We start from the raw sequence: 26,532 nt of genomic DNA, 5'->3' as shown, positions 1-26,532 counted from the left end.
TTAATTATTTTCTGTCTGCTTTGCATATTCTTTATTCCTTTCTTTCTCTCTTATTGTTTATCTTTGTGGTTTGGTGATTTTCTATAGTGAGAAGCTTTGATTTCTCTTATTTGTGTGTCTGCTGTAGTTTTTTTCTTCATGGTTACTATGAGGCTTACACTAAATATCTTATAGTTACAATAGAGTGTTTTAAGCTGATAACAACTTAACGTTTGTCTCATAAAATATTTTTGACTTTTGCCCTCCCCCCAAACTTATACTTCTGTTGCTTAATTTACATCTTTTTATATTGTGTGATCCTTAACAACTTGTAGCTGTAGTTACCATTAACCATTTTTTACTTTTAACCTTCATAATGAGGATTTGAAAGATTATATTCCACAGTGATAGCAATGGAGTTTTCTGAATTTGGTAATTAATTTACCTCTGTCGGTGAGATTAGATTATCATATGTTTTCATGATAGTAATTATACTTTTGCTTCCAGTCGAAGCAACTCCCTTAAGCATTTCTTGTAAGGCTAGTCTATTGGTAATAAATTCTTGCAGCTTTTGCTTGTCTGGGAAAGACTCCATTTTTCTTTCATTTCTGAAAGATAACTTTGCTAGTAGTTGTTATCTTTCAGCACTTTGAATATATTATCCCATTCTCTACAAGCCGTTCTTTCTTGGCATGAACAGGTTTTCTGAGAAATCTGTTGATAGGAACCTGCTGGATTCCCTTACATGTGACTTGATCCTTTTCTCTTGCTGCTTTTAGAATTCTCTATGTCTGACTTTTGATGGCTTTATTATAATGTACCTTGGAGAGAGGACCTCTTTGCATTGAATGGATTTAGCATGCTGTGAGTTTCGTGGATCTGGATACCAATATTAAAATTATGTAACTATGACTAATAGTTGAGTGTGGTCCTAGTATAGTTTGCCCTCAAATAGGTAAAAGTCCATGAGATTTTATTAAGATTATTATATTCAACTATATATTGATGTACATAAATATTAAATGCTTTGTTATAAAATTTGAAATTAAAATAAGCGTAATTACAAGCTACAGTATGGCAAAAATGCCTTTTTCTTTTTCACTCATCTTTTAGCATCATTGGGTTTTCTTAACTTGAATATATGATTTTAATTCATAAATTTCTTTTATTTAAGGGAAATAAATTTTTAGTGTTTGTTTTTTATTTCTCTTCTCTACCTAGAAACGATGGAAAGAACTTTCTAAGGAAGACTTATCTCCTGCCTTTGATCATTCACCAAACAAAATAATGACTGAAAAATACAATGGGAACAGAATAGGTCTAGAAGGAGAAAAACTGACAGGTGACCGATGTACAGGACTTTCCTCTAAAATGCAAGATACAATGGAGGAGAACAGTGAGAGGTAAGCTTTCTATAACTACATGCTGAAAGATGAGGCTTTTTGATTTTAAAATAAATTTTATGGGACCAGGTGCCATGGGATTTCAGGTATGTAATTTTTTTTTTTTTTTTTTTTTTGAGACGGAGTCTCGCTCTGCCGCCCAGGGTGGAGTGCAGTGGCTGGATCTCAGCTCACTGCAAGCTCCGCCCCCCGGGTTTACGCCATTCTCCTGCCTGAACCTCCCGAGTAGCTGGGACTACAGGCGCCCGCCACGTCGCCCGGCTAGTTTTTTGTATTTTTTAGTAGAGACGGGGTTTCACCGTGTTAGCCAGGATGGTCTCGATTTCCTGACCTCGTGATCCGCCCGTCTCGGCCTCCCAAAGTGCTGGGATTACAGGCTTGAGCCACCGCGCCTAGCCCAGGTATGTAATTTTTATATTAGGAAAACACAATCACGCCTGTAATCCCAACACTTTGGGAGGCTGAGGCGGGAAGATCACTTGAGTCTAGGAGTTTGAGACTACCTGGGCAACATAGTGAGACCTTATCTCTACAGAAAATAAACAAAATTATCCAGGTGTGGTGATGCAAGCCTGTGGTCCCAGCCACTCTGGAGACTGAAGTGGGAGGATTGGTTGAGCCGGGGAGGTCGAGGCTGCAGTGAGCTGAGATACCACCACTGCACTCCCACCTGGGTGACAAAGCAAGACCCTGTCTCATAAATAATAATAAATAATTATGTGGATATGATATATGATATGAAATAATTTAGGCCCTTTTTTTATTGAATTAATATAACCTTTTTTTTTTCTCTCTTACCCAGGCTGGAGTGCAGTGGCACAACCTCAGCTCACTGCTCCACCTCCTGGGTTCAAGCGATTTCCCTGCCTCAGCCTCCCATATAGCTGGGATTACAGGCACCCACCACCACACCCAGCTAATTTTTGTATTTTTAGTAGAGAGAGGGTTTCGCAATGTTAACAAGGCTGGTCTTGAACTCCTGACCTCCGGTGATCCACCCGCCTCAGCCTCCCAAGGTGCTGGGATTACAGGTGTGAGCCACTGTCCCCGGCCAAATTAATACAACCTTTGTTTCTTACCTGAGGGTATTTGATGACAAAGATGTTCTCAAGGAGCTTTCAGCCAATACTTAAAAATAGAAACCAATTCAAAAATCCTTGGAAACAATCATGATTGAGTGTAAAAGTTAATATAATTAGGTGCTAAAATATATGGTATGGTACAGAAAGTAAGTAATATGAATATCTGCCATTTGTACTATAGTTATAACATAACTGATAATATGCCTTTAATAAAACATTTAAACATGTAAGCTTAATTCCATTACTAGAGGAAGAAAAAGGCGTTTTTTAAAAAATCCGTATGAATGTGGCATCTATTCAGAATTTTAAATTACAACTACATTTCTAAGACTGTCTGTCACAGATTAGGAAGCTGGTAACGTGGTATAAGTCACATAGCAAAGTGAATGAGCTTTTTCTTTGCTCTGTCCTGCATCTCTGAATACCTTTTCTTCTCTTTTTGCCAAATGTACTTCTTATTGTGGGGAATTTTATCTTGTGGTTATATTTGTTAGATTGGAATGAAAATAGTCAAGGTCTGCCATACATTATAGCTTCACTGCTCTATTTTCCTAATATAAAAATTAAACACCTGAAATTTTATCAGTGCTAATAACATATTCCAATACGTAATACATGTATTATTATAGATTACAGTGGAAGAGTTTTCTATGATTTAGCAATGTTATTCCTAATTTTTGGCTTCAGTAGTTTTAGACTGCAAAAGAAAGAATGATGTTTTTTGGTTCCCTTTTTCATCTTAAATAGAATACCTTTAAATAAGGAAATAATAGTTTTAAATTACCTTAGCTTTTTCAATAATAAGGCTTTTAGATTCCTAGTGTTATTGCTTTTTTCCCCCTTTTATCTAGTACTATCTGCAGAATTAAATGAAAAACAGGCTTGGTGACTGAAATGGCGTTCTTAGTATTTCAGAAGTGTTGAGTTTTAATCTACAAAGATTCAGACCAACCATGTTAATCCCAGTGAGTTAAATCACTCATCCAAGGTTGTCAATACAGAGGAGACTAGAAAAACCACTCAGGAGTTATAGAGTGATTGCAAAAGGCTGTTTTATGGGGTCTGTGTGTGTTTATGTGCCTGTACATGTTTTCACATGTGGTGGCAGTGTTTTCTTCTTTCCCTTTTTTCCTTTCCTGTCTGATAAATGAGACTGGTGCATGTTTGAAAGCAGAGAGAGAGTCCCAACAGAAAAGTAAGCGGAGAAGGCTGATTGCAAAAACAAGGTTACAGAAATAAAAAAGAAGAGGCCGGGTGTGGTGGCTCACGCCTGTAATCTCAGTGCTTTGGGAGGCCAAGGCAGGCAGATCACTTGAGGTCAGGAGTTCGAGACCAGCCTGGCCAACATGGTGAAACCCCGTCTCTGCTGAAAATACAAAAATTAGCCAGGCATGTTATCACACACCTTTTGTCCCAGCTACTTGGGAGGCTGAGGTGGAAGAATTGCTTTAACCCAGGAGGTTGCAGTGAGCCAAGATCATACCACTATACTCCAGACTGGGCAACAGAGCAAGACTCTTATCTCAAAAAAAGAAAAAAAGAAATGTAAAAGAAGAGCATAGGATCAGGGGCGTGAAATAAAGGTTACTCTGAACAGTTTTATTTTTTAATCAGTCCCAGTATTTTTAATACCTATATAGATAGCTTTGCATTAAAGATCCTAATAAGTCTTATCGAAAGAATTTCAACTTTTTTTTTTTTTCCTACAAGATGGAGTCTCGCTCTGTCACCCAGGTTGTTGGAGTGCAGTGGCGCAATCTTGGCTCACTGCAACCTCCACCTCCTGGATTCTAGCAATTCTCCTGCCTTAGCCTCCCAAGTCACTGGGATTACAAGCCCCCACCACCACACCCAGCTAATTTTTGTATTTTTAGTAGAGGCAGGGTTTCATCGTGTTGGCCAGGTGAAACCTCCTGACCTTGTGATCCTCCCACCCCAGCCTCCCAAAGTGCTGGGATTACAGATGGGAGCCACCACCATGCCTGGCCAGAATTTCAACTTTCAAAAGAAACAGAACACAGTACTTTCTTGTATTCATTTTCATTGTTGAATATCCTCCAAAGCAGTGTTTTTCAAATTGAAGGTCAAATCACATAGTTGTGAAGTTTATTGGATTATAAACTTTTTTTTTTTTTTTTTTTTTTTTTGAGACGGAGTCTCACTCTGTCGCCCAGGCTGGAGTGCAGTGGCCGGATCTCAGCTCACTGCAAGCTCCGCCTCCCGGGTTTACGCCATTCTCCTGCCTCAGCCTCCCTGGTAGCTGGGACTACAGGCGCCCGCCACCTCCTCGCCCGGCTAGTTTTTTGTATTTTTTAGTAGAGACGGGGTTTCACCCTGTTAGCCAGGATGGTCTCGATCTCCTGACCTCGTGATCCGCCCGTCTCGGCCTCCCAAAGTGCTGGGTTACAGGCTTGAGCCAACACCGCGCCCGGCCAGATTATAAACATTTTTTAAAATTATCAGCATATCAAAAATAATAACATGAATTTAACAGATGCTGGCGAGGTTGTGGAGAAAAAGGAAAGCTTAAACGCTGTTGGTGGGAGTGTCAATTAGTTCAACTATTGTGGAAGACAGTGTGGTGATTCCTCAAAGACCTAAAAACGGAAATACCATTCAACCCAGCAATCCCATTACTGGTCTACATCCAAAAGAATATAAATCATTGTACTGTAAAGACACATGCACGTGTATGTTGATTGCAGCACTGTTCACCATAGCAAAGTCATGGAATCAATCTAAATGCCCATCAATGATAGACTGCATAAAGAAAATGTGGTACATATACAGCATGGAATGCTGTGCAGCCATCATAAAGAACGAGATCATGTCCTTTGTAGGGGCTTCGATGGAGCTGGAGGCCATTATCCTTAGCAAACTAATGCAGGAACAGAAAACCAAATACCACATGTTCTTACAAGTGAGAGCTAAATGATGAGAACACATGGACACAGAGGGGAACAACACACACTGGAGCCTGTCGGAGGGTGGAGGGTGGGAGGAGGGAACAATCAGGAAGAGTGACTAACGGGTACTAGGCTTAATGCCTGGGGGATAATCATCTGTACAACAAACCTCCACGACACAAGTTTCAAGCTTATGTAACAAGCCTGCATGTGTACATACCCCTGAACTTAAAAAAGAATTTTAACCTGTTTTTATACATGTATATGTGATGTGTAAATTCCATATATTTACATATACATTGTGTACCTACGTAAGTGTGTGTGTGAGGGTACTCTGTTGTGATGCTATTTCTTACTGTAGGTTGCAGTCTGAGTTTGAAAGCCAGTATTCTCAATGACAGTCCAACCCAGAAACCCAGTTCACTGAGAGTGAGAAACAACTTGGACATATGAAAAGTCTGGGGCAGGCAGAGTGGCTCATGCCCATAATCCCAACACTTTGGGAGGCTGAGGCGGGTGGATCACTCGAGCCTAGCAGTTCAAGACGAGCCTGCGCAACATGGCAAACCGTGTCTCTACAAAAAATACAAAAATTAGCCAAATGTGGTGGCACATGCTCAAGGGAGGCTGAGGTGGGAGGATTGCTTGAGCCCAAGAGGTTGAGGCTGCAGGGAGCCGTGATCACACCACATGATCTTCCATGGGCAAGGGTCCACGGGAGGCATTCCCATTGATTAATGGCCTCAGTTGCATAAATATATGGGAAAACCTGGGCAGGTCCCACTTGGCAAGTCATTACACAGACTAATTTCTTTAGGCCCCACTAGGGAAGAAAAGATTTTATCACAAATCGAGAGTAGTCTGTCATTCTCTGGAATTGTGTTCTTAAATCAGATAAAGGCATGCCGTGGCATTTGTCTCTAGTCCATTCCTGAATCATGTAGTGCTCGTTTGGAAAGCAAAAACCTCCGTTCCATTCTTTTAAATGAGAAAAATAGTGTGTTCTCAGCCCAACCAGAAAGCATAATCACTTCCCCCAAATATAGTACAAAACCTTTTAAACTCCTGTATAGCATTAAAGCACTAATTATGTAATTATATAACACTTAATGGACTCATTATTGGGCTTATATGGTAAATGACAAAATACTCGTTACAAATTATAATTGCTTTTTATACCGCAATGAAAATAAAAAATGAAATAATATGTTAAAGAATATATCTAAATTGGAATCTTGTTAACGACACCCCCAGGCTCCTGACAAAAGCTAATAAAGGGCCCCTGGGAGGCTAACCCCCTCTCTGTTCTTACACATATTTTGCCTACACTTGAACACAAATGTTTTTCACTAGCAGGTACATGCATATTTGTGGTAGTGGATTTTCAATTCAGAGAGTCAATTCTGAGTAAGAATTTTTGCAAGTCATTATAGCAAATATTCAGATGGAGTTCCGACAGCCAGGGATACCTGTGTATATAATAACAAAAAGTGAAAAAGACATGAGAAAGCACCATAAGATGAACAAAAATAGCAAAACACAGTCCGTCCTCAAGTTGCGGAATATGTTATGAAGATAAAACAAGTACCCAAGTTAGCACATTATTAGTAAATTATAAATTTAAATTAAATGCTGTAAGAATAGAAGGGCTAGAGGGGGTAGAGCAAGGATAATAGAGTATAATTGAAATGAGAGGACAGGAGAGAAGGGAAGGTTTCTATTTTAGTGGGGAACAAATTGGGAAAACAGCAAAAAATGGCAAGAACAAAGTTCTGCATAGCAGGAGAATATTGGCAAGCACTTGCGTGGACATGTGTTCTCAGTTCTCTTGGGTATGTATCTAGGAGTGGAATTGCTGGGTCATATGGTAACTCTATGTTTAACTTTTTGAGAGCTGTCAAGAGCTGTTTTATATGGCAGCTGAACCATTTTACATCCCACTAACAATCTCTTGGGGAGAGAAGGTTCCAGTACACCAAAGAAGTGTAACATTGATTAAAGTATTCTAATACATAGTTCAATTCAGATTTCTCTTGTCTGAAAGGTTCACCATATAGCTTTTTAAATAAACAGTTTTATGGAAAGATAATTTATATACCATAAAGTTTACTCCTTTAAAGTATACAATTCAATGAATTTTAATACATTTACCAAATTGTGTAGCTGGCACCACGATCTAATTTGAGAACATTTTCCTGATCCCAACTTCTGTAGCTGTTTAAAAAATATTTCAAGATTAATCAAAGATTGATACTGTATTTAGTTGATGTGAGTCTTTGGTCTCCTGTAATCTGGAACTGTTCCCTACCTTTTTCTTCCTTCCTTGACATTTGTATTTTTGAAGCTTCTAGGCCAGTTATCTTTTAGAATGCCTCATACAATGCATTTCTTTAATCATTATTTATCATAGTTAAATTCAGGTTAAACATCTTGACCAGGAAAAAAGTAGTCTCAATGTAGGAGACATTGAAGAGGGATTTGAGATTTGTAAGCACTATTGTGCACTAGGCCCTGTAACCAAAAAAAAAAAAAGTTTTAAATCAAGCTGCATGTCTAGGAGTATGCTCTAGAAAAATTACCATGGCAATAATATTTAATTTGAGGGCAGGGAAGCTAGTTAGGCCTTTGCTGTAATACAGAAAAGTGAAAAGAGGGGATGGAAGAAATAGTGACCTACATGTTACCATTGGCTGTTTTTGTGTGTGTGCGTGTGCGTGTGTGTGTGTGTGTGTGTGTGTGTGTGTGTTTTGAGACGGAGTCTCGCTCTGTCGCCCAGGCTGGAGTGCAGTGGCCGGATCTCAGCTCACTGCAAGCTCTGCCTCCCGGGTTTACGCCATTCTCCTGCCTCAGCCTCCCGAGTTGGGACTACAGGCGCCCGCCACCTCCCCTGGCTAGTTTTTTGTATTTTTTAGTAGAGACGGGGTTTCACCGTGTTAGCCAGGATGGTCTCGATTTCCTGACCTCATGATCCGCCCGTCTTGGCCTCCCAAAGTGCTGGGATTACAGGCTTGAGCCACCGCGCCCGGCCTTGTGTGTGTTTTTATAGAGGCAAGATCTTACTGTATTGCACAAGCTGGACTTGAATTCCTGGGCTTAAGCCATCTTCCTGAGTAGCTGGGTGGCATTATTATTTATATAGAACAGGACTAAGTATCTTGGGAGTCAAGAGACCTTCCATTGAAACAAAATTTCTGAGACCAGACGCAGTGGTTCATGCCTGTAATCCCAGCACTTTGGGAGGCTGAGGTGGGCGGATCACTTGAGATCAGGAGTTCGAGACTGGCCTGGCCAACATGGTGAAACCTCATCTCTACTAAAAATACAAAAAAAAATTAGCAAGGCGTAGTGGTGCACGTCTGTAATCCCAATTACTTGGGAGGCTGAGGCAGGAGAATTGCTTGAACCCGGAAGGCAGAGGTTGCAGTGAGCCAAGATCATGCCACTGTACTCCAGCCTGGGCAACAGAGCAAGACTCCATCCCCCGCCCAATCCCACCACCCAAAAAAAAAATTCTGTATCAACTATGAAAATGGGAGCTAGAAATGTGTATGGTCAAAGAAAAGAATAGCTGCTCCCACAACAGTACATTCATGGAAATATTAAATAGATAGCTTTTGTAAGAGCCTTAACCATCAAACATGACGAGGAAAGGGGATCAGATGCAGGCAGTACCCCCTTGTGTTCCCACTCCTGCTTCTGCTGACTAGTTAACAAAGAAGGAAAGAAAACTAACAGTCATCATGTCACGTTTCCAGGAAGTTCCTTGCTTATTTTCGGGACCCACTAAAAGCAGTTATCAATATAAAACTGTACCAGGAATGGTTGTCAAGGTACATCTCTGAATCATTTAAGAATATTGAGGCTTTTCTTGGCCGGGCACTGTGGCTCACTAATCTCAGCACTTTGGGAGGCCAAGGCGGGTGAATTGCTTGAGGTCAGGAGTTCGACCAGCCTGGCCAACATCGTAAAACCCTGTCTCTACTAAAAATACAAAAAATTAGCTGGGCATGGTGGTGCACGCCTGCAATCCCAGTTACTCAGGAGGCTAAGGCACGAGAATCACTTGAGCGTGGGAGGCAGAGGTTGCAGTGAACCAAGATTGCACCACTGCACTCCAGGCTGAGTGACAGAGCAAGATGCTATCTCAAAAAAAAAATATATATATATATTGAAGCTTTTCCCCTCATTATTCCAGTGTTCAAGTAGGGTGAAAACTATGTGGGTATGGATGGTTTTATTTGCGCCTAGGTCCTCTGTGTTAGAGTACTCAAGTCCTGCTCTGTGTGCACTTCCTTTTACTTGTTTTTATTTCTTCATAGTGCTCTACGGAAACGTATTCGAGAGGACAGAAAGGCCACCACAGCTCAGAAGGTGCAGCAGATGAAACAGAGGCTAAATGAGAATGAACGAAAAAGAAAAAGGTGGTTATATTGGCAACCTATTCTCACTAAGATGGGGTTTGTGTCAGTCATTTTGGTTGGCGCTTTTGTTGGCTGGACACTGTTTTTTCAGCAAAATGCCCTATAAATAAACAATTAATTTTGCCCAGCAAGCTTCTGCACTAGTAGCTGACAGTGCTACATTAATCATAGGGGTTTGTCTGCAGCAAACGCCTCATATCCCAAAACGGTGCAGTAGAATAGACATCAACCAGATAAGTGATATTTACAGTCACAAGCTCAACATCTCAGGACTCTTCACTGCAGGTCCCTCTGAAACCCAAACTGTAAATGGCTGTCTAAAATAAAGACATTCATGTTTGTTAAAAACTGGTAAATTTTGCAACTGTATTCATACATGTCAAACACAGTATTTCACCTGACCAACATTGAGAAATCCTTTATCACAGGATTTGTTTTTGGAGGCTATCTGGATTTTAACCTGCACTTGATATAAGCAATAAATATTGTGGTTTTATCTACGTTATTAATGGAAAGAAAATGACATTTAAATAATGTGTGTAATGTATAATGTACTGTTGACATGGGCAGCAACACTTTATATTCTTAAACATTTCAGGGTAAATATATTTTATAAATATCTATTTAATCTTTTGTAGTTAACTGTACTTTTTAAGAGCTCAATTTGAAAAATCTGTTACATAAAGAAATAAATTGTGTGTTGATTGAATTGTACTGGATACATTTTCCATTTTTCTAAAAAGAAGTTTGATATGAGGAGTTAGAAGTCGGAATAAGCAATTTCTACTATACATTGCATTTCTTTTATGTTTTACAGTTTTCCCCATTTTAAAAAGAAAAGCAAAGAAACAAAAGTTTTTCCTAAAAATATCTTTGAAGGAAAATTCTCCTTACTGAGATAGTCAGGTAACAATTGGTCAAGACTTTTGTAAAGAAATTGGTTTCTGTAAATCCCGTTATTAATATGTTCATTTTTCATGAAAATTTCAATGTAGTTGGGGTAAATTATGATTTAGGAAGCAAAAGTAAGAAGCAGCATTTTATCATTCATGATTTCAGTTTACTAGACTGAAGTTTTGACGTAAACATTTTTCAGGTTCTTTCTACTTCAATAAATAGTATGATGATATGCAAACCTTACATTGTCATTTTAACTTCTTAGTGAGTATTTTTTTAAAGCATACTGTTTAATGAATTTAACTGCTCATTTGAGTGCTAGCTTTCTTCAGATTTCAACATTCCATTCAGTGTTTAACATTTTTGTCTTAAACTTGAAATTGTTGTAAATTGAATTGCTGGGAGGCATGGATAGCAAACATTATTATGGATAGCATACCTTATTTCAGTGGTTTTCAAACTATGCTCATTGGATGTCCAGGTGGGTCATCAAGTTACTTTCAACCACAGCTTCTCTGCCTTGTCTCTTTATGTGCCACATAAGGTGTCCGCATAAGGCTTAAGTATTTTAAAGGGGCCAGTTACCATTTAAAAACAGTTTGGTCAGGCGCGGTGGCTCATGCCTGTAATCCCAGCACTTTGGGAGGCCGAGGCGGGTGGATCACCTGAGGTCAGGAATTCAAGACCAGCCTGGCTAATGTGGTGAAACACCGTCTCTACTAAAAATGCAAAAATTAGCTGGGCGTGGTGGCGGGCGCCTGTAGTCCCAGCTACTCAGGAGGCTGAGGTATTAGAATTGCTTGAACCCAGGAGACGGAGGTTGCAGTGAGCCGAGATCGCACCACTGCACTCCAGCCTGGGCGACAGAGCGAGACTCCATCTCAAAAGAAACAAACAAAAAACAGTTTGTGGCCGGGCGCGGTGGCTCACACCTGTAATCCCAGCACTTCGGGAGGCCAAGGCGGGCGGATCACGAGGTCAGGAGATTGAGACCATCCTGGCTAACATGGTGAAACCGTGTCTCTACTAAAAATAGAAAAATTAGCTGGGCGTGGTGGCACATGCCTGTAGTCCCAGCTCCTTGGGAGGCTAAGGCAGGAGAATCGCTTGAACCCGGAAGGTAGAGGTGGCAGTGAGCCGAGATTGCGCCACTGCACTCCAGCCTGGTGACAGAGCAACACTTTGTCTCAAAAAAAAAAAAGTTTGAAAACCATTGGTATAGATAGATATTTTGAATTGATTTGCATAGTTTCCTTGAATGTGTTAAATTATGTTGAAAGTATGAAAGCAGGATGTAGGTGGTACTATATATTAAATAAGATTTATATAACATGTGCCTGTGTCCTGATTCAGTATTACTGTGTCCTGTAACCTTGAAATGGAGAGGAGGTAAGAGGGACTTTTTATTATGTCTGTCTGCATTAAACATGTGTTGAGGCATCCAAAACCCTTCACATTTCAGGTTTTTATTGGTGGTTTGTCTTTGCTAAATACAGTATGTTACTCTGCAAGTCAAATATAAGTAGACCTTATGACATTTCCAGTTGAAACTAGGCTTGTTTTCGGTACACAGGTGAAGACTTGAGGAAGCCAGTGCCAGGGAGGACGGCCTCACCCCTCTGCTGGCTGAATGCGCTTCATCCGCTTACGCTTTGCTTTCTGTATGCTTTCTGTCCTTCTGGGTGGTGTCGCATATATTTTTAAAACCACATTCAGTGTGATGAACACTTGTTGGTACACTTCTAAGGTTAGTCATCTTTCCTTCTCCGAGCAGATCCTTGAGAAGGGCATTGACAGTGGATGCGTTAGTGTTCAGTATTTACCAGTAATAATATTTTTTGGTGGATGTCATGAAAACGCATGACATCGTGTTGTGCCCATGATCATTATCCTGACTTTTTATTCGGTGAGGTGTGCTGGTCAAAGAGACAGACGTGGCTGCCTTCTCTGGTAACAGCCAGAGAAAAAAGTTAGCAATTCTAGATGGGTTCTACAGCTTTAAAAAAAACTTGTTGTATCCTTAGGTCCTCATGATATTAAATATTTTCTAATTTTAACAGATTTTAAGAGTCAGATATATACTTTGACTTGAATGAGGTAGTGTTGCTTTTTGAATAGGTTAAGGAAGAAAAAATTTTTGAAAAACAGGGTTTTTTTTTTATTTTCAGGAGTTTTTAATTCGTATCTGGCTCATTTCCACTCATACCTATTTCTGCGAATAGATTGACAGCAACCTTTGTTTTAATGCCGTGTTCTCTGGCTACACCAAGAAGTTATATATTCCTTTCCAATGTTAGCCAAGTATTTATGTTAGCCTATGACTGACTTTTATCTATGCTTGCACATATATAGAATGTAAAAATATAATTCTCCATGTTTAATGTATCCATATAAAAATGAAAATACTCATTTTCTGCATTCTTAAAGAGTTAAAAAACATAACATGTAATAATAAGTACATGGAGGACTTTAGAGCAATATAAAGGCCATTTCTTGTGTTGGAGGAGACTTTATACATTTGTCCGATTTTCTGCCTTTTGGTCCTTTCATGTTCTTAGTCCATTTCATTGTTGTTCTAATGTTTCTACCAAGAATGAACAAGAAAAGAGAAAAGGAAAAAAAAATGTGTTAATTGTTTTCTTTTAATGGTGTGTCAGTGGAAGGGTTTCTGATTCTAAGCTAATGTGCACTTGTTGTGCCTATCCTCTTTGTCTTAAACTAAAGGTGGTGGTATGAATCAAAAAGTGTGTATTGGTTTAAAAAGCAGTTTATGATATGAAATGGTCTTCCAGTTTTTATATCAACTCCTTTGCTTTCAACAGTCAGTTCAAAGCACCATTTATTGATGGTTTACTGTATTCCAGACACTGTATTTTTTCTTATTACTCTACTTAATCCTCAACACAATTTTATGAAGTAGGTATTGTTGTTAATCAACCTGAAAGTGGCGTTTCTCCATCCTTTTATGGTGCTGTCATTGAAAAGTCTCAGATGTGTAACATGTACTAGAATTAGATAATTCTCAAAGACTGCAACTGCAACTCATTTCCCTCTGAGAAAAAATATCACTGACTAGATTACATACCTAGTTCCAGGCCAGAACCTGGTGGTATTAAAAGTGTTTTGGCTGACTGTTCTATACCATAATGAGTACCTACATTCCCAAATTGCCTGCCTGGTTATTGTACAGACTTAAAAATCTAGTCTGCCTTGATTTTTACTTTTCAGATACAGATGTTTAAACAGATTTTCGCTGGGCACAGTAGCTCACACCTGTATTCCCTGAACTTTGGGAGGGCAAGGTGGGAGGATTGCTTAAGCCCAGGAGTTCGATCAAGATCAGCTTGGGTCTCTACTTAAAAAAAAAAAAGAAAAAGAAAAATTTTAGCTGAGTATGTTGGCATATGCCTGTAGTCCCAGCTACTCGAGAGGCTGAGGCAGGACGATCGCATAAGCACAGAAGTTTGAGGCTGCAGTGAACTATGATGGAGCCATTGCACTCCAGCCTGGGCAATAGAGGAGACTTGTCTGTCTCTATATATTTGTGTCTCTCACGCGCATGTGTGCTGTCTCTCTGTGTATACACACACACACATACGCGCACGCACATATAGAGAGATGTATATAAAATAGATATAAACATTTTAAAGATATATATATATATTTTTAAATGTAGTCTATTACAAGCCAAATGTCATTAGGCATGTAGTCCATTTCTATGTTCAAGCAGGAGTTCCAGTTCTCTAAACATCGGTTTATCTTTTTTTCTAGCAGGTGCACACATGGGTTCTCAGTGATGTGTAGCCAGGGCATAGATTCCTCTCAGTCTGTTGTACCCCGCAGGGAGAGGTGTCTGAGGTCATCCCTCACCTGGCTGTGCTTGATGCACAGTGCATAGCAGAACTAAGTGCATAGCAGAAATGCCTGTTCTGCATTCCCATTTATACATCAACAGCTAATAAAGTCGCTTTGACTTTTAAGAGGCCTTTATTTGGCTTTGACTTATTTAGATGGTAGGGGCCTAGAATCTTATTAATAAAATTTTGAAAAATAGAAATGTATTTTTTCACGATTTAAAAGCCACCTGTGTGGTTTACTCTGGAGTTGACCTGTTCCACTCATCTTTCTCCCCAGTTCATTTGTTTGGTTTCAATTCCACTTTCCCTTATACCCATCTTCAAAGCAGTGTCTATGGGACAGCATTACCAAGAGCCCTGACTGGGTCTGGCGTGGAACTCACTCCTGTAATCCCACCTCCCCCTAGAAGTGCAGATACACTAGAAATTACAGCTGTCTTTGTTGCAGTGAGTATGTGTAAGGGGTAACATGCCTTGGTAGAAAGCAGCTCAGATTGTGTGGACTCCTCAGTCCCTGCTCTACCGAGAGCTCCCCAGTTCCAATATTGCACACTCAGTGGCTGTGTTCTGTGTGCCTGGTCCTAATACAGCCATTATGTTGTTCATCCAGAATTAAGAATTTAAGCTTTTCACTCCTCTTTGGGGAGTATTATTTCAGTAAGAACTTCTAGGAAAATAGTATGAGTTTGGTTATTTTTCCCTCAGCAGCAGGAATTTTCTGAATATTTAGCACATTCAGTTGCTCCAAGAACAGTATTGAGCAATGCTGCACATGTGCTTTCTCCTAAGGCTGCCTCCCCTGGCGCCTGGGTTCTGGAAAGACTCCTTGTCCTTCAGGGAGGGGAGCATTTTTCCTCACTGCCATTGCTGAGCCTTTTCTCCTGCTGTGTACGGTTTAGCCCAGGATAGAGCCATCGCTGACTGTGAGGAGTGATGCATAGAAGTGTTTACTTGGTTTGCGAGGCCTTGTCTCTAGTGGGTAACAATCTGACAAGGAAAACATTTCAAAGAGCCCTGACTGGGCCTGGCTTGGTAACTCACGCCTGCAATCCCAGTACTTCGGGAGACGGAGGCTGGAGAATCATTGGAGCCCAGGAGTTCGAGACCAGCCTGGGCAACACGGTAAAACCCCATCTCTATTTAAAAAAAAAAAAGCCCCGACCCTCTCTGGGCATTGGGAGAATGAAAAGTTCAGACTTTTGAACTCTTCCTACTTAATTTTTTTTTTAAATTTAGGATGGAAGGTGGGAATTATGCAATTTGGTGAGGATGTTACAGAAACTGCTTCAGGCCTTTCTGGTTTTGCGTTAGACTGTATGTTTTGAGGAGCTCCAGGAATCGTGTAGGAATTTTTTTCTTTATACAGACCATTTTTTAAAGACACATCAAGTTCTTTATTGTGGCTCTAATTTGGCAGATTTTTCAGAGACAGGTTGCTCTTGATGTATCAAATTTCTGCTATTAAAAACTTCAGTTATTATGAGTTTGGTGAATTCAGGAGCGGGAACCTAGGTAAGTCATCTGTAGGGCATCTTTGCACCTTAAGAGAAGTTTCTGATTAGCCTCAATTCAGTTTAGTAGAATATTAGTGTGGATATCTGGTGTCACAACCTATTCTTGGTGCAGTTTGGCTTTCCGTGGTCTCAGGCGTAGAGCTGACCTGGGAGTGGACCCTCTGTCCACACCCACCCGACCCTTGCGCCTTCCCAGCATAATGCGGTGTGTGAGAGCCACCATCTCCACAGAAAGCACCACGTTTGTTTCATTTGACTTGTTTGAACCCATTTCTCTTGCCTTTGCCTTTTTAAATAAAAATAGCAAAAATTGATTCAAGTGAATCTATTAGAATTTTTTAAAGTGGAGCCCATTTTGCTTTTCCATCTTGCAGGCAAAGTCTTTAAAACAACTAACCCTCCCAATGATTTAACCGTATTTTCTTACCCTCCTCCCTGAATAATATTTACAAATAAATAATCACGTGAATTTTTAAAAACACGGTCCTTCAGTTGTTATAAATGATAGTTCATTCTTGGTAAGTATATCTGTAACAAAATACTGGGGAAGGACATGAGGTATGGTGAACACCTACAGTTCTGCCAACCAGCTTAAATACATAATCTATACTTAACCCACATAACACCTCTTCTAGGTAGACAGCATTCTCCCTATTTTCAGATGAGAAAACTGAGTCAAAGAATAAGTAACTTGCCCAAGATTGCACAGCTAGTACATAACAGAACTGAGATTCACTCTCCAATCTGTAGACTTCAGTAACTCCCAACCTCATACTTTTTCTATTATGTTACACTGACTCTGTGTTGTTGTTGTTTTGGAGACGGAGTTTGGCTCTGTCACCCAGGCTGGAGTGCAGTGGCGCAATCTCACTGCAAACTCTGCCTCCCAGGTGCACGCCATTCTCCTGCCTCAGCTTCCCAAGTAGCTGGGACCATAGGCACCCGCCACCATGCCTGGCTAATTTTTTTGTATTTTTTTTTTAGTAGAGACGGGGTTTCACCGTGTTAGCCAGAATGGCCTCAATCTCCTGACCTCGTGATCCGTGCGCCTCGGCCTCCCAAAGTGCTGGGATTACAGGCTTGAGCCACCGCGCCCAATCGACTCTGTTTTAAATGGAATATTTAAGTGGGAAAGTAATAGACAACCACTCTTACCTGTTAAAATCCAGAGTAATTCTCTATTTTTTAAATGGAGCACATTTAAAAAACTTGGTGCACCAGTTTGAATTACCACTGCAACAGAGAAATACTAGAACATCAGAGTATTCTCTAAACCAGATCATTATTTCATTCACTTTGACTGATTGACTTATTTTTTAAAAAACATGGATGCATAGAAAACATATTTTGCAGCACTCAGAATCAATAAAAAGTACCTTCAGCCACTTTGGTTCAGGTTCTGAAGATTCATGTAATAAACATCCATAGTAGTTTTGAACTCACAGATATCTAATGAGAATGTTTTCTTGATGACTTGACATTTCTCTGTCAGTGTTGGATAATCAAAGGAAAAAAGGACTGTTCAGAACACCAAGGTGCTTGATACAATTATGCCAACATACCCTGTCTTTAAAGGGAGTAGCCTAATTCTCAGCATTTGGGAGTTCTTGACTAAATGTGTGGGTACGATTTATATATATGTGAAGATATAATACTGACAAGTGTTTAGATTTGGAGGTTTTGTGGTACTGAGGGGAGTTGGGGGAAGAATGGAAATACCACTGACCTAAAAAGTTGAGTTTCTTGCAAAGTTTGTGAAGTGACATCAAAAACTCAACTGCCCTTACAATAGTCATTCCATCTGTCTGTTGCTTATTTGAACTCTCATTTATTTTTACTTTTTGGCATTAAAATGCAATAAATCTGTCAGTTATTTTATGTCTTTTATTTTAATAGCTTAAGATTGGGTCACTTCATTTCAGTAGATATAATTGTTAATATTATCCTTCAGGGCAAAAAGCATCTGTTAACAACCTGTGATTTAAAACTATAGGCCGACTTTACGTTCAAACATAATGTTGATAATATTTTTAGCAGTATTACACAGTGGAGGTCCAAATTGGATTAGACTTTTGCATTGAATTCCAAAGTATTGGTAAGTCTAGCACATACTATAAAGTCTTGCTAAATTCTTGTGGGTACATTATTTTTAAAACCTGTCTGTCAGTATCACATAGAGGTCACTTCTTGAGTAAAACAACATGACCTTAAAAATTCACATAATTCTTGAAAAAGAATATAAGTCACGACGCCTCCACATGAGGCCGCGCCACCCCACCCCCGTGTGATATCCGACACCTCAGCCATTTTACCAAGATAACAGTGGGGCACTTAGTGTGGTTGGATGCGGCATGTGGGGATGATTTTTGGTGGCCTTTTCAGTTCATTGTTAGTCCTTTTATGTTTGTGTGCATCTCTGTTCGTCTGTGTTTGGTAAATATGAATTGAATAGATGACTTCTTATTTTATGTTTTAGGCCAAGATTGACAGACACCTAATATTCATGACTTCAGAATATTCTGCAGCTATAAATTTTGAACCATTGATGTGCAAAGCAAGACCTGAAGCCCACTCCGGAAACTGAAGTGAGGCTCGCTAACCCGCTAGATTGCCTCACGGTTGTTTGTTTACAAAGTAAACTTTACATCCAGGGGATCCACCAGCAGAAGACTTTGCAGAACCTTTAATTGGATGTGTTAAGTGTTTTTAATACGTGTATGAAATGTAGAAAGATGTACAAGAAATAAATTAGGAGAGATTACTTTGTATTGCACTGCCATTCCTACTGTATTTTTATACTTTTTGGCAGCATTAAATATTTTTGTTAAATAGTCTTATGTTGGTTTGTGTGCATTATCTTAGGACAGCTCTGCTTCTAATAATGAATATTTTCCTGTGGGTTTATAATTTCTGTAACAAGTAATTGACATATTGCCGAGGCGGGCGGATCACTTGAGGATTTGAGACCAGCCTGGCCAACATGGTGAAACCCCGTCTCTACTAAAAATAGAAAAAAAATTAGACCTGGTGGCAGGCACCTGTAATTCCAGCTACTTGGGCGGCTGAGGCAGGAGAATCACTTGAACCCAGGAGGCAGAGGTTGCAGTGAGCGAAGATCTCACCACTACATTCCACCCTGGGCAATGAGTGAAAACTCCGTCTCAAAAAAAAGGTTTTTTAGTTGCCCTTCAATAGTCTTTCTATCCTTAATCGTACAGGTTAGGTGAAAGCAATAATAGAAGAGTTAACGATATTCCTTTGTTACTTGGGAGAATATTAATATGGATAATGGTGTTGCCTTAAGATCGACATTAATTTCAAACCAAGTACAGCAGTTCAGTGCAGTTTTTAGAATCACAGCATCATTCCTGTGTTGGATGTTGTGCTTTCCCCAAACAATTCCCATTACAAGAAAGCCAGGGTCGGGCACGGTGGCTCAAGCCTGTAATCCCAGCACTTTGGGAGGCCAAGGCGGGCAGATCACAAGGTCAGGAGATCGAGACCATCCTGGCCAACATGGGGAAACCCCGTCTCTACCAAAATACAAAAAATTAGCCAGGCATAGTGGTGCGCGCTCATAGTCCCAGCTACTCGGGAGGCTGAAGCAGGGGAATTGCTTGAACCCAAGAGGTGGAGATTGCAGTGAGCCGAGATTGTGCCACTGCATTCCAGCCTGGCAACAGAGCTAGACTCCGTCTCAAAAATATATATATAACAATTTTTTTTGTTTTGCCAACTTTGAAAATCAAAATATTCATAAATACATCTATTTCATATCTTTAAATGACTCCGGTTCCTTTTTGCCTTATATGCCAGGTTTTCTGGGTCTATTTTAGGAGTACGTAAACTATTCCTGCTAAATAGTTCCTGAAGGATGCATGAAAAGTTGCTTATACTACAAAGTAGTATGGGAAGGTGATCTTTCCATGGTGTCAGCAAAGCTGCTGGAAAGAATCATCTACACTCGGCTACCTCTGTCTGCTCTCTTCCTGCACACCCTACCCCCACTCCCAAAATGACCCAGAGACGTCATTTTAGCTTGTACTGTAGCTTAATAAAGCTACTGCTCTTCAGGTTTCCCTTCTATGACTTCTTGGCAGCATCCTTAAGAACTCTATCTTTGAAACTCTCCTTCGACTCCGAAAGACTTGCTCTGGGTTCTCTTCGTCTCAGTTCTTCTGCCTGACTCTGGAATACTGGGGTTTTCAAGGACTCCATCTTTGGGACTTTTATTTTAACACACTTAACCTTGGGTGATCTGATTTTTCCGCAAGTCTTTTAATACCTGTAAGCTGATTACATGCAACTTCTTCAACTCCAGGCCAGATGTCACTTCAGAGTTATAAAGCATATATCCAGTTCCCTAAGTGGTCATTGCATAAGCTCCTTACCCTCTAAAATTAAACATGATTTCCCTCCTTTCGTCTCTTCCTACCGTATTCCATTTATCTGGTGGCACCCCCTGGAAACCTGAAATTCATCTTTAGTTCCTCCACTTAGACTTCACGTCCAGTTTGGTTACAAAGTCCTGTCAGTTCTGCACAGTGGCTCTCGCTCCCACTGCCCCTGCCTTGGTTTAAAGTTCCATGCTTGTCCAACCCATGGCCCACGGGCTGCATGCCACCCAGGATTGCTTTAATGCAACCCAACACGAATTTGTAAGCCTCCTTAAAACGTGAGGGATTTTTTTGCAATTTTTTTGTTTTGTTTTGTTTTAGCTCACCAGCTATTACTAGTGCATTTTATCTGTGGCCCAAGACAATTCTTCCAGTGTGGCCCACGGAAGTCAAAAGATTGGACACCCCTGACTTAAACCTTCCTTGTGTGTGGGTCACAGCAGCAGGTTCCTGCCTAGACATGCCTGTTTGTGCCAATCCACTCAGCACAGCTCCCAACTAATTTAAGATGTGTTACCCTCCTTAAAATTCGCTTATGGCACCTTAGACAATTTCATCTTCATTTTAAATCACAAAGCCTCAGCACCCGCCTGCCCTGATAAGGCACCCTAAGCTGCAGCCATCCCAAACGATTTGGAATTAGTGAAATATTGCTCATTTGCTCCATGAATACGTAGTGAACACACACGTGCTTGGCACTATAGGAGACAGTGGATGTTCAGTGATGGGGGAAAACGACTGTAGTCTACTGTGGTCTTATGGGAGAGTTGAAACAACAAACCTGTAAATAAGTGAGATACTAGGAGTAGCTGGCACTGAATGTTCTTTTGGGATGGCCACGTAAGCCCGAGTTTGGAAAGGGCAGTGACAAGGCAAGACTCGAGCTTTCTGGATTCGATGCGACTCTACCCTGTGCTCTGCAGGACAGGCAGGCATGTATGCCCAAGGCAGCTCTGGAAGCCACGAGAAGTATCTCTGAAATAAGCCGTGTCTGCCACTGCCCTATGCGGTCACTTATTTTTGATGAAAAACCAGTATCTTAACCAATAGAATGAGAAACTTATATTCTGCTTGGAAAATAATGGCATCTAAGTAGAAAACTAAAAATTCTTAATTCAGGCCGGACACAGTGGCTCATGCCTGTAATCCTAGCACTTTGGGAGGCGAAGGCGGGCGGGTTTACCTGAGGTCAGGAGTTTGAGACCAGCCTGGCTGACATGGTGAAACCCCATCTCTACTAAAAAATACAAAAATTAGCTGGACATAGTGGTGCACGCCTATAATCCCAGTACTCAGGAGGCTGAGGCAGGAGAATCGCTTGAACCTGGGAGCCAGCAGTTGCAGTAAGGTGAGATTGCGCCATTGCACTCCAGCCTGGGCGACAAGAATGAGACTCCATCTTAAAAAAAAAAAAAAAAAAAAAAAAAAATTCTTAATTCAAATGCCCCCAGGATGACTTGATTTTAATGCCAACAAATCTGCTTCAGTCTGTGTGTGGAGCAAGTGGTAGAGACATTTACTCCTTTCCAGATACAGGTGGTTCTCCGGATTCGTGGGTTCCCCATTTGACATTTGTGGGTTCAACCCACGACAGATAAAAAAAAAACAAATAATACCACAATAAAAAGTAATACAAATAAAAAGCACAGTATAGGCCAGACACGGTGGCTCATGCCTATAATCCCAGCACTTTGACAGGCCCAGGTGGGCAGATCACTTGCCGTCAGGAGTTCGAGACCAGCCTGTCCAACATGGTGAAACCCTGTCTCTACTAAAAATACAGAAGTTAACTGGGTGTGATGGGGCCGGGGCGCATCGCGGGGGCGCCTGTAATCCCAACTACTCGGGAGGCTGAAGCAGGAGAATCACTTGAACCCGGGAGGCGGAGGTTGCAGTGAGCCGAGATCGCACCACTGCATTCCAGCCTGAGCGACAGAGCAAGACTCCATCTCAAAAAATAAAAATAAAAATGAAAAAAATAAATAAATACAGGGTTGGGGGAGTCACTCAGTATCGTTTTCGGTTCAGTGTACCAAGAAGCACAAGGAAAAGCGTCTTTTCCCACCCTGTGGAACTCAAGCAATGATCAGATTGCAAACGCGGAAAAATGGACGGAGCAGTTCGTCCATGTAAGGATTCAGATTTCTGCGCTGAGTTTTCCATGACTGTCCTGCCCTTCCTCCAACAGCGAAAAGAATGGCACTTTTCTAGCCAGGATTGGAGGTGGGTGCTGGTGAGCAGGCGCAAGGTGGGCATCGTATTGCAGCCTACGGGCGTTACCGTCTCAATGCACCGTGTCTCATGAACCGATGCTTGTGGAACGCAGGCAATACGAAGAAAATTATATGAATGCAAAGAAACCACGCCGCCGGAATGTCTTTGGATGAAGTGACTAAAGCACCTGAATAATTAATATTAATTTGCTTGTGTTTCTGATAGTCTTAATGGACTTTGAGGAAGTTTGAATAAAAACGACAGGTAATGCATATCTGTGTTTGCGCAACAATCTGCTAAACTGGAGCTCGACATGAGTAATTTTAGCCGAACATGAGTGAGGGAAGCTCAGCGCTCTCGAGCTCTGCGAGTCCCCATCATCGCTCTCCGCGTGGAGCTGGGTCTGCAGAGCCGGCCCGAGCCCGGCCGCCCCCACGGCCTGCACCTGCGGTCCCCTCAGTACTCCCTAAGGCCGGACCGGGGCTTCACCCGCGGCTAACGCCTAGCGGTGATTTCATGCGAGGGGAGCATCTGCGCAGGGCGATCGCGAAAGTTCTCCTGCTGGCTGTGGAGTCGTCCTGCCCGAGAGGCGTCCGCACCGGCGTATCTGGGCCCGCAGGCGTGTCGAGTGGGTCTCCGGTTTTTTATGGGAAGCTCCGAGAGCCCAGTCCGTGGCCGCGCATCCGCCCACGACTCCCCTGGAGGCACAGGCCCCGGCTCACTTCCCCACTCAAAACACCGCGGGGGCTTGTGCCGTCCGCAGCCTCCGGTCGGGAACAGCGCAGGGAAGCGGGTTCCAGGAAAGGCTCCGCCTCGGAGCGGGGTGGCGCAGCCCCAGGGCACGGCCCTCAGCCCGCTCGGGGGCCCAGACGGCCACGCCGCGCACACCACGCCGCGCACACCACGCCGCGCACACCACGCCGCGCACACCACGCCGCGCACACCACGCCGCGCACACCACGCCGCGCACACCACGCCGCGCACACCACGCCGCGCACACCACGCCGCGCACACCACGCCGCGCACACCACGCCGCGCACACCACGCCGCGCACACCACGCCGCGCACACCACGCCGTTCCGTGGCCCCCGCTTTAGAGAAGTCCCAGGAAACGGCCAGGAGGAAGACACCTTGGAAGCAGCGCCGTGAACGGTTCCCCACCCGAAGGAAGAAGCTCGTTCCCTTTTGGCTCCAGGACTCTTCGGGGTGGGCCTGCTGCCCTGAAACCAGTTCCATCTCCCGAAGACCGAAAGCCGTGGTGTCGCTGGGGCCAGGGGCGAGACGTCGAACACGTGGGGAGGATGAGAAGGCGCTGGAGACGGAGGGTGTGGTCGCGAATGGGAATGTACTGAAGTCCCTGAGCTGTGCGAGTAAAAATGGTTAACAGTAAGTTTTATGTGTATTTTACCACAATTTGTGTGTGTGTGTAAAAGTTCTGTTTATCAGTACAATGGGAATAATATTAGTACCTATAGTTCGCAGGGTTGTTGAGAGGAAGAAATAAGATCTCAAGTGCTTATCACAGCATCCAGCGCCTAAATACCCAGGAATAGAATACAATGAGCAGCTGAAGAATGTGCTATTTATATTAAAACAAAAACTAGGCCTGGCGCGGTGGCTTAAACCTGTAATCCCAGCACTTTGGGAGGCCGAGGCGGGCGGATCACGAGGTCAGGAGATCAAGACCCTCCTGGCTAACACTGTGAAACCCCGTCTCTACTAAAAAATACAAAAAACTAGCCGGGCGAGGTGGCGGGCGCCTGTAGTCCCAGCTACTCGGGAGGCTGAGGCGGGAGAATGGCGGGAACCCGGGAGGCGGAGCTTGCAGTGAGCCGAGATCGCGCCACTGCACTCCAGCCTGGGCGACAGAGCGAGACTCCGTCTCAAAAAAAAAAAAAAAAAAAAAAAACTACATCAGGCCGTCCCTCAGCCAGGCAGCGAAAGTTAGCGCCCAGGCAGTGAGCCATGGTGGTGGTGTGTGCTTTCGCATGGGTGTGAAGAGAACGCCTTACCTCTATGGTCTCCCTCCCCATCAAACACAAAACCGCATCTAACCGTGAGAAAAACACCAGACACGTCCCCGCTGAGAGGACAGCGGGCCAGGCCTCCTCAACGCTGACAGGCTCATCAGCAACAAGGAAAGTGTGAGGAAGTCTCAGCTGGGGAGGAGCCTGCGGAGACGAAATATAACCACCAACTGCAACGGGCATCCTCGGTGAGCTCCAGCCCAGAAAATGACATCAGGCTAAAAACTGCGGCCGGGCGCGGTGGCTCACGCTTGTAATCGCAGCACTTTGGGAGGCCAAGGCGGGCGGATCACGAGGTCAGGAGATCGAGGCCCTCCTGGCTAACACGGTGAAACCCCGTCTCTACCGAAAATACAAAAAACTAGCCGGGCGAGGTGGCGGCGCCTGTGGTCCCAGCTACTCGGGAGGCTGAGGCAGGAGAATGGCGGGAACCCGGGAGGCGGAGCCTGCAGTGAGCTGAGATCCGGCCACTGCACTCCAGCCCGGGCCAAAGAGCAAGACTCCGTCTCAAAAAAAAAAAAAAAAACCTACGGGAAGCTGAATAAATGGTCGGTTTTAGTTATACCAATGGGTCAGTATTAGTTCATTAATTGTGACAAATTTGCCATTCTAATGTAAGATGTTAACAAGAGGAGAAACCGGGTGTGGGACATAGAGGAACTCTGTGTTAGCTTTGCAATTGTTCTGTAAATCTACAACTAATCTAAAATTTAACAATTACTAGAAAGAAAGAAAGGAAGACTGAAAAAAGGATTCAAGAGGAAATGATAATATTGAAGACAGGGGAAGAAACTGTGACATACAGATAATAGGAGTCCCTGAAGAAGAAATCCAAAGTGAACAGAAGACTGAAATTTGTAAATCAAGAAAAGTTTCCTGAAATAAAATAATTTGAAACTACATACTGAGAAACTTTATATATATTTATGTATTTTTAAGAGACGGGGTCTCACTGTCTTGCCCAGTCTGGAGTACAGTGGCCCCTTCCAAGCTGCTCCCTGAGCCTGGCTTCCAGGCATCTCACAGGCACTTGGTGCTGGCAAAAGTGGTATCTTTTTTTTTCAAATGTAATTTATTTTTATTTGTTTGTTTGTTTATGTATTTATTTTAGATGGAGTCTCGCTCTGTCTCCTAGGCTGGAGTGCAGTGGTGTGATCTCGGCTCACGGCAACCTTCACCTCCCGGGTTCAAGTGATTCTCCTACCTCAGCCTCCTGAGTAGCTGGGACTGCAGGCGCACACCACCACACCCAGCTAATTTTTGCATTTTTAGTAGTTACGGAGTCTTGCCATGTTGGCCAGGCTGGTCTTGAACTCCTGATCTCCGGTGATCTGCCTACCTTGGCCTCCCAAAGTGCTGGAATTACAGATGTGAGCCACTGTGCCTGGCCTCAAATGTAATTTAATTTGTTAAACTTACTGTGGAATGTTTCCAATATACACAACAGTGTGGAGAATCGTGCCATGAACCCCGTGGGTTACCCCAGCCTCAAGCGTTTTCAACACTGCTCTTCTTGCAAACTTACCTCCAGGGGTCATGTAATGTCCTACATATTAGTCCGATAAGGGCTCTTTACAACTTCTCCTGACGGCGGTATCATTATCCCATTCAGTAAGATCCATATGCATTAACATCTTCTAACGCCAGGTCTGTCTTCAGTTTTCCACAGTTATCTCAAAAACATGTCTTTGCTGTTGATTTGCTTGGATAAGGATCCAAGTTTTGTCCACCCAGTGCATTTTCTGGAAATGGCAGCTGAGTATCTGGTCCTCTGTAACAATGCCCTTTCCCTTTTGGCCCCCATGCTCCTTATTCCTGAGGAAAAACATGGGTCA

General features: G+C 42.4%; 2 protein-coding genes across 15 annotated transcripts in view; both read left to right on the top strand.

The window, feature by feature from the left end:
• The window catches only part of PTPN2 (protein tyrosine phosphatase non-receptor type 2), a 99,123-nt gene extending 80,230 nt beyond the window's left edge, over nucleotides 1-18,893 (top strand). For 5 of the 9 annotated variants that reach the window (XM_033178409.1, XM_033178405.1, XM_033178411.1 and 2 more), the window contains 2 exons: nucleotides 1,201-1,382; nucleotides 9,690-10,139. In XM_033178409.1, coding sequence (XP_033034300.1) covers nucleotides 1,201-1,382; nucleotides 9,690-9,897 — 390 coding nt within the window. In that variant the 3' untranslated portion in view covers nucleotides 9,898-10,139. Of the gene's footprint in view, nucleotides 1-1,200; nucleotides 1,383-9,689; nucleotides 10,504-10,608; nucleotides 10,698-18,535 lie in introns of those variants that run through there. The other 4 variants (XM_033178407.1, XM_033178406.1, XM_033178404.1 and 1 more) reach the window with 3 other exon arrangements.
• A 4,784-nt stretch (nucleotides 18,894-23,677) lies between these two features.
• Nucleotides 23,678-26,532, top strand: part of LOC117064178 — a 58,856-nt gene continuing 56,001 nt past the window's right edge. For all 6 annotated transcript variants that reach the window (XR_004429309.1, XR_004429308.1, XR_004429305.1 and 3 more), the window contains exon 1: nucleotides 23,678-24,056. The gene's annotated coding sequence lies outside the window, so the exon portion shown is untranslated. The remainder of the gene's footprint in view (nucleotides 24,057-26,532) is intronic.

This window comes from Trachypithecus francoisi, unplaced genomic scaffold, assembly GCF_009764315.1.
Source record: "Trachypithecus francoisi isolate TF-2019V2 unplaced genomic scaffold, Tfra_2.0 Lachesis_group19, whole genome shotgun sequence".
NCBI classification, from domain to species: domain Eukaryota; kingdom Metazoa; phylum Chordata; class Mammalia; order Primates; family Cercopithecidae; genus Trachypithecus; species Trachypithecus francoisi.
The sequence above is the reverse complement of the archived record's forward strand: the minus strand, read 5'-3'. Positions and strand labels throughout refer to the sequence as shown.